This window comes from Haliaeetus leucocephalus, unplaced genomic scaffold (assembly GCF_000737465.1).
Source record: "Haliaeetus leucocephalus isolate CR32 unplaced genomic scaffold, Haliaeetus_leucocephalus-4.0 Scaffold193, whole genome shotgun sequence".
Lineage (NCBI taxonomy): Eukaryota > Metazoa > Chordata > Aves > Accipitriformes > Accipitridae > Haliaeetus > Haliaeetus leucocephalus.
Window position 1 is genome coordinate 904,028 of NW_010972629.1, and position 10,748 is coordinate 914,775.

The 10,748-nt window shown below is 63.8% G+C and overlaps 3 protein-coding genes across 3 annotated transcripts; 2 read left to right on the forward strand and 1 right to left on the reverse strand.

The window, feature by feature from the left end:
* The first annotated feature begins 25 nt into the window (after positions 1–25).
* On the forward strand, positions 26–6,919 carry S100A13 (S100 calcium binding protein A13). Its single transcript, XM_010565625.1, has 3 exons — positions 26–222; positions 6,403–6,583; positions 6,782–6,919. The coding sequence occupies exons 2-3, from the start codon at positions 6,431–6,433 to the stop codon at positions 6,917–6,919; spliced, it is 291 nt and encodes a 96-aa protein (XP_010563927.1). The 5' UTR covers positions 26–222; positions 6,403–6,430.
* S100A1 (S100 calcium binding protein A1) lies at positions 839–1,402 on the reverse strand. Its single transcript, XM_010565587.1, has 2 exons — positions 1,258–1,402; positions 839–1,129 (listed from the first exon to the last, which is right to left on the reverse strand). Exons 1-2 carry the CDS (start codon positions 1,396–1,398, stop codon positions 986–988), a joined length of 285 nt encoding a protein of 94 aa, XP_010563889.1. The 5' UTR covers positions 1,399–1,402; the 3' UTR covers positions 839–985.
* A 1,190-nt stretch (positions 6,920–8,109) lies between the features above and the next one.
* Positions 8,110–9,835, forward strand: S100A14 (S100 calcium binding protein A14). The gene is made up of 3 exons (XM_010565626.1): positions 8,110–8,148; positions 9,462–9,608; positions 9,716–9,835. The coding sequence occupies exons 1-3, from the start codon at positions 8,110–8,112 to the stop codon at positions 9,833–9,835; spliced, it is 306 nt and encodes a 101-aa protein (XP_010563928.1).
* The last annotated feature ends 913 nt before the right edge of the window (positions 9,836–10,748 follow it).

Sequence of the window (10,748 nt, forward strand, 5' to 3'; positions counted from 1 at the left end):
CGGCACCGGCTACGGTGCGGCCTGGCCGGGTTCCAGCGGGCCCGGGCCCCTGTTCCCCCCGCGATCAGGAGCCGGTGGGCGCATGTACCGGGGCCGATCCCTCAGAGGCCGCCCAGCGGGGCCTGTCCTGGGCGGGGTCGGAGGCGCCGAAGACCTGAGGAGGCCTCCCGGGGTCTCCGGTCCCCCCGCCGCCGGCCTGGGCCTGTGACCTGGCTGTTCCCGGTGCGTCCTCGTTTTCTGCCGGGGCAGCCCCCGTCTGGGGCCCGACCGGGTGGGTCGAGGGGCCAGAGCCGTGAGGGGTGGTTGGGGAGAACCGGGGCCGGTCCCAGCCCCGGCAGACGATGGCGCTGGCGGCCTCGTGCGGGGCCGGGCCGGGCCGGGTGCTGCTGGCTGGAGGCCCGCCGTGGGAGGAGATCAGAACCGGTTTCTCCAGCCCACGGGGCGCGGTGCCTGCGCCTCTGGCGGGACAGGCAACGAGTCCCGGCCTGTGGCCCCCCCCCCCGGACCCCCATGCCCCCATGTTGCACCCCCATGTCCTGCACCCCAACACCCCAGTGCAGGCTGGGGTCACCCACCCCAGCTGTGCTGTGCCCTGGCATGATTCGGGATTGATGCCAGGCTCAGGGGCAGGGTGGGGTGCAGGGTGTGATGGAGCAACCAAAGCAAGGTGCAGACGGGAATGTCTCCAGGTGCTTGGGGTGACCCAGGGTGGCTTTTCCCTGTGACCCTGTGGCTTAGGAGAGGGAAAGCTCCCTGGTATCCCCGGGGGTACTAGTAGGGGGACAGGGCAGAAACCCCAACCCTGGAAACGAAGGAGCTGACAACACGCCTCTGGCTGGGTCAGTGCCTTTATTGTGGAGCTGGATCCCAGTGGGATCCCCTGGGTGTGCTGGGGAGCGGAGGGTGAGGTGGGGGGGGGGGGGGGGGGGGGCCGGGGTTTTGGGGACGCCATGGCTGGCTGCTGCAGGGTGGAGACCAGCCTGGGTCAGGCGTTCTCCCAGAAGAAGGTGTTGCAGGCCACAGTGAGGGCGGCCACCAGGACCACATACTCCTGGAAGTCCACCTCCCCGTCGCCGTTCTCATCCAGGTCCTGCATGATCTTCTCCACGGCACCTGTGTCCTTCTGGGTCTGTGTGTGTGTGTGGGGTGACAGGCTGAGCCCCGGGGCTTGGCAGCCCGCTGGGATGCTGCTGCCCCGGGGCACGGAGGGAAAGGGGGACCCCCCAGCCCCTGCTCCCCAACATGGCTGGTCCCTACCTCCAGGAGGCAGCCCAGCTCGCTCTGCAGCAGCTCCTTCAGCTCCTTCTTGCTCAGCTTGTACTTGTCCCCCTCCTTGCCCGAGTAGTGGTGGAAGACGTTGATGAGCGTCTCCATGGCCCCTTCCAGCTGCGACACCATGGCTCTGGCTGCGGGGAGGCATCCACCGTGTTACGGGGGGCAGCTGCCAGCCCCCCTTGCCATGAGGAGCAGCCCCCAAATCGGAGCCACCCCTGCCCTGTCCCCTGCCAGCGACCGTCGCATGCTGTGGCCTCCACTCTGAATACTTGGTGCCGGGCAGACAGCCAGGGGCTGTGAGGGTCTCAGGGCACCCCGCTGCTTCCCAGGGCTGCATGGGGTGCTCCTGTGGGAGGGGGCCCCGGCCGCCTGCCCCCTCTCAGGGCAGCTGTGCCCTGGCCGGGACCTGCGCTCACCTGAGCTCCCAGCTGCACTGCCCGCCTGCTGCTCGGAGTGTTCCGGGCTGGGCCAGCCAGGGATGTTAAATAAGCTCCAAGCCCCCTCCCTCCGGGAGGATCCGATACCTGCACTGGACAGCCCGGCTGGCACCGCTGGGCTGCCCTGTGCCGCCTTCATGGGGGGCTGGAATGTGGGGAGCCCAAACCCACAGTGCCCCGCTGCCCCGCTTGCCTCGCACCAGCCCCAGGATGACGCAGAGGAGCGTTTCTAGCCCCACCGGTACAAGATGTTTTACATCTTGTATCAGGTGCTTACGGGGTGGTGGTGGGCAGTGATGCCAAGAGTTACTTTGGGGGGTTCCATGTCCCTCCCTATGCTAAATCTCGGGTGTTCCTTTTTGCCATCCCCATGCCTGAGGCTGGCCCCACTGTGGCCCCGTGGGGCAGCGGGATGCTGGGGGCACAGGGATGTGTGGGGTGGGCAGGGGGGTCCCTCGGTGGGGCCACCCCCCGGCCGGCTCTGCCTGCCAGCCCCATGTGCCGGGCTCTGGCTTTGCTCGCAGCTGTGGCCCCCGTGGCACCGCGGCGCCCGGGGTCTGACCCTGTGGCGTCACCCGCTCGGCGCCCGCCGGCATCCCCCATCTGTCAGCGCCATGGTGCCATGTCGGATCCGTCCCCAGCCCTCCTCCCCCAGGCTGATAAGGTGCGGGTATCCGGTGTCCTCGCTATGGGAGCCAGCTGGAGCTATCGGGTGTCTCAGCCCAGGCCCCCCGGGGCTGCCCGCTCCCTGCACACAGAAAGGCCTCTTGTCAAATTAAAAAAGCTCCACAATTCCAGCCCGGAGGTTGCTCCAGCAACGGCTCAGCTAGGAAACCAGATTCCTGAGCTGGCATCACTGATGCTGATAATCCTGGCTCCACTGCGGCTCTCGTTACAGCCCTGCATCCGTGCAGTTGGGGCAGTGTAAGACCAAACCCACCGCTGCCTCCCCAGCACCAGCATCCCCGGGGGAACGACAGTGGTGCTGAGCCCCCAAACTCAGACGGGCACAATCATTCCCCCTTTTTGGGACCTCCCCTGCTGCTGGTGCAGGGGGGCTTCTGGGGAGCTGCCGATGTGGCAGCATGGCTTTTTGCAAGAGCCGGGCGGTGCCGGGCTCTTTATCCCGGATTCCAGTCCTAATTTGCGGCTAATTATATCCTGCTCCCTTCGTTTCCATCTCCCGCACTTCCTGTCCCCACAGTTGGGAAACGCCACAGCTGCATGGCACCCCCCCCAACCTGGGAACCCCCAAATGACCCTGCTACCCAGTTACCCGACCCCATGTGGCTACCCCACCACCACTGCCCTGTGCTGGAGGGGGTGGCTTGGGGGGGGGGCTGGAGGGTTTGGGGTGATGTGCAGGGTCTTGAGGGTTCAGACCCTGTCCTGCACCTGGGGCAGCTGAGATGGCTGCAAAGGGGGGGTCCCTGGCTGGAAATGGGGGTACTGGATGTAAGGGGGGTCCCGGATGAAAGCCCAGGAGCTGCTTCTCAGCAGGACACAGCTTCCATTTTTGGTGTGGGGCAAGGAGGGGGCCTGGGGCTGGTGAGCTCCAGGAGGGGCCGGATCCAGAGCCTGGGGACAGGGGGCAATGGGAAAGGACCCTGGTGGCACTCACTCAGCAGTGTCTGTGTGGGGGCTGGTGGCAGCGGAGCCCCTGTACCCCTGTCCCCAGCGTGGCTCGGCACCAGGCAGGATCTGGCTTCCCCTTCTGGGAAAGCCTGGCCCCTGGGCTGCGTTGCCTGCCCAGTTGGGCAGCAGCTGCCTGTGACGGGAACACGCATTGCTGTCCAGTCCTGAGCTTAAAAATAACCCAACCCTGGTCTCCGCAGTGGGCACAGAGCCGGGGCTGCCGTGCCCTGGGCACTGGCATGGCCAGCGTGTCCAACCGCCCAACTTTGCAGAGCTCCCTAAGGGCTCTGGCTGCACTTGGAGGGGCTCTGCCCCACTCTTATTAAACCCCAAACCTTCCCAGAGATCAGGATTTTGCCAGGCGTTTCCTGAGGGGTGAGACCAGCTGGAGCTGGGTGCCCAAGGGTAAACCCCAATGCTGCAGGGCCGTCGTGTGGGCGCCAGAGGGGTCGGCCCTGGGCGCCGCGGCCCCTCTCCCTGCCGCTGCGGTGCCGGCCATGGGGAGAGCACGCCCGGCGTGTCAGTGCTGGCAGATCCCCAGGACAAGCTCTTACCAAACCAGGAGCAGTGAGGGACATGCCAGGAGGTTTACACACATCTTGGAACAGGTTTCAGCCACTGCGACTCCCCATGCTCCACTTTGACCCAGCTAAACCAGTTGCTCCAGTTGCTGGTGCTGGGGCTGGGCCGATCTTGTCTCTGTCCCATCGCTGGAGCACGGAAGAGGCTTTTCCGTTCCCGGGGTTTGGTTTGGAGTAGGGGGAGCTGCGGAGCACCTGCTGTGCCAGGGCCGGGGGCATCACGATGGCACTGGGCACCTGGTTTTGCAGCCTCAAAGCCATGCTCCCCTCCAGCAAGCCCTGTTAGGTGTGGTGGGCTGGTGTGGACTGCTGCCGAGTTGGCATCCATGGTGGCCACAGTGACTGTCCCTGGTTGGGGTCCCCAACCAAGGCAGGTTGGGGACAACACCAGGACCAGGACATGGAGGTAGGTGCCAACCCCCTGGGATGCACCTCCACCCTGATCCTGAGCTCTCACCCCAGCACATGGGGTCCTGCCATGCTCTGCCCCCTTCCAGTAGCGCTGGGGTCCCTGAGGCCAGGTCACTGCTCCCTGCCCATGGGGACAGCCCTGAGCGGGCATCCTGGGCTCTACCGGGAGGTGCCGTTTCTCCTGCCACCTGTGATTTGGCCGCCTCCTGTCGCAGGGCCACTGCAGTGCCTGCTGCCTCCTCACCCCATCCCGGCACCCTGAATTCCAGGGGTGGCGAGTCATGGGCCCGCCTGGCTCTCGGGGCCAGTGATTCACTCCAAACCTGTCCCTGTCCCTACCGAGCCTGACTCACCCCAGTGGTTTCCCAAGAGACCATCTTGGTCCCCTGACGTGGGGCTCAGCGGAAGTCCCATCCCCGTCCCCCCGTCATCCCAGGGAGGGGGATGGGCCGGATGGGGCTGCAGGAAGCCAATTCCTCCCCCGTGAGCTGGTGTGATGGGTGTGGGGTGGGGACCAGGCTGCCTGGTGTAGGCTGGAGCCTCCCCATCCCTGTGTAGAGGTGGAGTGAGTGCATCAGGCCTCAGCAGAAACTGGGCTGGTGATGGTGGCATTGCGATGGGGACCCCCCAAAACACTGCTGGTGGGGGGTTTCCAGGCTGTGCTGGGCTCCCTGGGACCCCACTCCCATGTACTGTCCCAGGGGGGCTCACCCCAGCCTTGCTCCCTGTCATGCTCAATGTCACGCTGCCATGGAGATGCTGGGATACAGCCCCCATGGCATGCAGGGATTGGGTGGCTGGCAATCAGGGATATCCCTGCCATGCTCCAGGCAGAGGCAGTCCCCCAATGTCACCCCCATCCCACGCTGCCGCCGCCCCTGGCATCCCCACTGCCTCTCTCCGGGGCTGTGCCGTGGGCACCACATGGGGTTTGTTTGGGGCCAAGGCATGGTGCCAGGATGCGGGATGTGGCTTGGGGGCCCGTGGGAACGGCGGTGCTGTGGTGCGGAGCTGCTCCATCTCCCAGGTGGAAACCTGCCAGGGCTGCCATGTTATAAATACACAATGATTAAAGGGGAACGCTCAGGCAGTTCCAACCCCTAATTAATTTGGATTAATTAATTTTTACAAAGCCCACTATTAATAGGGTTGATGTCAGCGGGTGGCTGAGTCACAACTCTCACTCGGTGCGGGTTGAGCCCGGCCCTGGGTCTGCAGTGCCGCTGGATCGTGGGTCGGAATGAGCTGCCATGTTGGGGCATGGTGGGACGTCAGCAGGGCACTGGGGACCACATCCCCATCTTCAGTGCAACCCTGTCCCTGCAGGGATGCATTTGGGGGTGAGACCTGTCCCACACTGCTGGAAAGGTCTGGATGATGCTCAAGCCCTGCGAGATGCTCCAGCCAGAACAAACCCGCTCTGTTGTCCCACATCTCTCCCCTCTGCCCCGTGGTCCCATCCTGCTCCCCACTGGAGCATCCCCACAGCAGCAGAGCCCAGGCGGTGCCATGGCGGCCAGGCCAGGTTCACAACAGTGGGGCCGAATGCTGAATTTGGTCTACTGCCCGCGTGGGGAGGGAGGAGAGGAGGACGTCTCTGCACCCGGGCGGTGTCTGTGCTTCCGTCCGGCTGCAACAGGAAACCCAACACCGTGGCACTGCGGACAAAGTGCTGCGCTCTCCCCTCCTGCTGCTCAGAGTATAAAACCTCCAGGGGGGCCACAACCTGCCTGTAGCTCTTTGCCTGCAGGCGAGGGGGGTAAGTAGGGAATTGCAGCTTGCAGCACTGGCCCCACCCTGGCCACCGTGTCTTCAGCCTCTGCCCCCCCTCCCCGCGCCAGCCAGGGAGGGCCTGGCTGAAGTGCTTGGTCCCTAGGGAACAGTGGGGCAGCCCTCAGCCCCGGGACCCTGCTCAGCCTCGCAGAGCTGAGCTGAGACCTTGCAACTCACTGCGCTCTGTGCTAGGGAAGGGGAAAAGGTCCCCTTCTCCTGACACACCCTGGGCATCACTTCCCCAGGACGCCACTTCGCCTCCGACCACATCTCAGCTCCTCTCCCTGCAGCCCCAGGCCGCTGCCGTGCACCAGCACCATGGCCACGGGCGAACTGACTGAGCTGGAGACGGCCATTGAGAAGATCGTTACTGTCTTCTTCACCTATGCGGCAAAGGAGGGCAAGAAAGGCATGCTGACAGCTGGCGAGTTCAAGGAGCTGGTCCAGCTCCAGCTGCCCAACCTGATGAGGGTGAGGCGAGGGGCAGCGTGTGTGGGGCAGCTGGGGGGGTGGCTGGATCCCCATGGGTGCCCCTGAGCTGGGGGGGCTGCTCCTGGTACTGTGGGATTTGCAAGCAAGAGCGAGTGGCAGACTCTGCTCCCTGCCCCGGTCCCCATCCCGTTCACCAGGGACTGGGATCTGGCTGAGCCTCCCCTGTCCTCCTCACAGGACGTCCCCTCCCTGGAGGAGAAGATGAGCGAGCTGGATGTGAACAATGATGAGGAGCTGAAATTCGGCGAGTATTGGCGGCTGATCGGGGAGCTGGCAAAGGCCATGCGGAGGGAGAAAGCAGGGAAGAAGAAGTGACGGGGCTGGTGGGGAGACTCAGCCGACATGGAGCTAATAAAAGAGGTTTTCCTGAGCCTGAGCATCACTGCTGTTCTTAGTGGAGGGCTACTAATTTGGACAGCCCATCTTCTCCCCTGCCTGCATCTGCCCATGGCCACACTGTGCCCAGGGACCAGCCCAGCACCACAAGTGGGGGTTTGGGGCTCACTCTGCGTTGGGGTGGCTGCTGTGGGGAACCTATGATGGATAGGGCCATTCCAAAATTGCCCTTGCGCTGGTCTGGCTTGCGGGGTGCCACCCTGTGCCCCACAAACGCCTTCCTGCTGGGCTGTGGGGTTGCTTAGTGCAACCCTGATGGGTGGCAGAGATGTGGCTGGGACCAGGGTGGGGCTCAGGAATATCTCCAGCCGCGATGCTGCACTGGTTGCCACCTCCATGGCATCAATGCCCATCCTCTCTGGGGTCTTGGGTGGCATGAGGGGATGTGTCTGCTGGCACAGCACATCCCCAGCTCAGCACCCCTAACCGAGCTCCCATTCCCAGTGTTCAGTTCCTAAATACCTGTGCTGCTGGGAAATGGTAAAATCTCCACCATGGGCTGACCCATCCCTGAGCCAGCCGGGGCCCAGTGCCCAGGTGGCTGTTCCCACGCGGTGCTGCATGGTTGTGCCGTGCTGGGCCGGATGGGGAACCATCAATGTGGCCGGGAAGGAGGCGTTTCCCAGCCCCACGCTGGCCCTGAGCCAGGCTCCAGAATGAGACGCCTTGCACCACGCCACAGCTGGCGGCGCACAGGGAGCTCCCACTCACACCTCCCCGTGGTATAAAACCCCAGCGCGCCACAGCCCGCGCAGACCCAGGAGAGCCCGTGGAGCAGGTAAGTGGCCCATCCACCACTGTGGGATGGGGGTCCGCACCCAGGGGTCCCGCCACCCCTCTGCACGCCCTCTGCTCCCACGCTCGGCTCTGCCATGACTTGCTGCTGGAGCAGGGACGCTCCTGCCGCTGGGACGTGTCCCGGCAGCTCACCGCATCCCAGGGCTCCTTCCTCACCCTGCACTCAGTCCCGGCGCCAAAGGAGGGGAAACTCCCCCCAAGCCGAGAGCTGAGCCTGGATTTCTTCCCCCGCCAGCTCCCCAAGACCCCGTCGGAGAGGACAGCCCCACCACTGCTGCCACCAAGGACCTACAGACCCTGCAAGGAGCAGCATGGGCCAGTGCAACTGCCGCAAGAAGCGCAAGGTCCACGTGTGATGCTGCGGCACTGGGAGGGCTGGGACCCCCAGTGGGGTGTGGCATGCAGGGGTGACCCTGCATGGCCCCATCCCTCAGAGCACAGCCCTAGGCACCGGGTGACTCAAAGCAGCACAGCCAGGCCAGCCCCATCCTGGAGCCAGACTCCAGCGGAGGAGCCAGGGGGCTGTTTTGGGGTTTGGCGACGCTGCCCTGGTGCTGGGCAGGGGGACCTGGTGCTGCAGGCTTGGAGCCGCTTGAAAGCTCGGGGAACCAGGAAGCTTTCTTCAGCTCCCTTCTGGACTCACCTTCCAGAGCTGCACTTGCTCCTTGCAACCTCTCCAAGGACGCCCAACAAGAGAAAGTCTCCTGTTTTCCTCGGCTTTCAAATGGGAGGTGCCCACCCCACTCCCCTTTGCACCTGTGGAGGATTTGGCCCTGTCTGGCTGAGCTGGGGCACTGGGCTGAGGCTCTGAAGATTGCTGGGTTCTTCCTAATGGGCATCGCCTGATGTGGTTTAATAGTGTTTTAAGGGAAAACCGCAGATGCTGAGTGAATCACCATTGTTTCCCTTCAAACGAAGCTTTGGCTAATTAGCACAAGTGGCTGGCAGTCGGGTGCATGGGTCGGGCCAGTCTCTGCCCCCCACTCTGCCAGGGAAGGGGTCTGCAGGCCTGACAGGGAGGGAGAGGGGCTCCTGCCACCACCAAGTCCCATCCTGGTGGGTGCCTGAGTCGTCCTGGGCACTGACTCATGCCGCCATCCACCACTTGTGCAAAGGAGAGGAAGAACCAGTCCGGACGGCCGCAGCAGCCCCCGCGCGCCGTGGGTGTAGCGCCTGGAGACGCCGGGGTGGCTAAGCCTTGCTGGCCCCAGGCAGGGAGAAGTCTGGGCAAGCAGAGACAGGGGGTGACATGCCTGCAGGGAGGGGTGTCACATCGAGGTGGAGGGGTATGTCAGCTGTAGGGGGGTATTGCAGCTGGGCAGAGCCTGTATGGAGGGACGCAACATCTGTGTGGTGGGTTCTCATGTCTGTACGGTGGGGTCTTACATCTATATGGAGTGGTCTTGCATCTGTATGGGGGTCTCCAATCTGTACAGTGAGGTCTTACATCTGTAGAGGGGGTCTCACATCTGTACAGAGGGCTATCATGTTGATAAGGAGGTTTATCACATCGTTGTGGAGGGGTTGAACATCTGCAGAGAGCACTGGCACATCTGCTCGGGGAGCATCCCATCTACCTGGGGGCTTGTCCTGTCCATCTAGGGGATGTCCCATCCATCCGGGGAGGTGTCCCACTGGTGCTCACCCTCTCTCCCTTGTGCAGGACTGCCAGGAGCTCACTGATGTGGAGCGGGCCATTGAGACCGTCATCAACCAGTTCCACTGCTATGCAGTGAAGGGGCAGAAGGAGTACCTGACGCCCAACGAGATGCAGGAGCTGGTGGTCCAGAAGCTGCCCCACCTGGGGAAGGTGAGGGCAGAGCCTGGCAATGGGCAGGGGGAGTTGGGGTGGGCACGGGCTGCCTGCGGGACCCCGCAGCCCCATGACCCCGATGCTTTCTTCCGCCCCCGCTGCAGTGTGTTGGACCGCTGGATGAGAAGATCGAATGCATGGGAGACCCTGACGAGGCCAAGCTGGAGTTTGGAGAGTACTGGGACATGATGGGGGATGCGGCCAAGGGCTGCCGGAGGAAGTAGAGGGCGGTGGGGGACGGGAAGGTGCCCGAGGCCTCAGGCTCTGCACCGAGAAGCGCGAGAGGCTGCTGGTCCTGGTGGGATGCGCCTGGGAAAATGCAGCGTTGCTCCTTCTGGGGCTCGTCTCCTCCCCGTGTCCCTGACTGGGGCAGAGGGATCCCCTTCCCTGGCTCCATCCCTGCCCTCTCTCAGCTCTCCTTCCTGTCAGGAAACCTCCCTTCCCATCCCCAGCTCTGGCCTGTACTGTGGCGGGAGGGAGGTGGCAAGGGGGTTCCTGGCCTGGGCTCTGGAGCTGCCTTTCTCCGTCCTTTGCTTCAGAGCCTTTATCCCCGGGGTTGTCCCACCTCTGGCCCCAAAACCCCTCTGGTTGCAGGTCCCCCAGCCCTGGAGCATCACAGTGAGAGGGACTCGGCTCCTTTCCCCCCAAAAGCCCTTGGATGTGCGGGCTTGTCCTCCCGGCCCTGTGCCCTGCCACCTGATGGGAGCCACTTTGCCACAGTCCTGCCTCGTGCTTCAAGCACCTTTGGGGGCATCCCAGGCTCCGGGCCAGCACTGACATTGCTGTGCATGGCCTGAGTGTATTCCCTGTTCTTCCCCTGGTGCAGGGACTGTGGTGTCCTGCGCCTGCCCAGGTTTTGGGGTGCTATGCTGGGGTGTGCCGCCTGCATGGTGCTCCCCTACCTGCCCCTCTCCAGGGACACTGGCCCCCAGCTGGCAGCTGGGCTCGGGGCTGGGATGGTGGCGGGTTGTTATCAGCTTGCATCACTTGCAACCATTTTTGTATAAATTAATAAAGGAAAACACTGGAAAAAAACCCAGCCAGGATGGGGTGGCCTCATTTGTCTTTCATGGGATGGGGAAAGGGGAGGTGCAGGGAGGGACAGGGCTGCAACAATCGCGGCTCTGAACATCACTC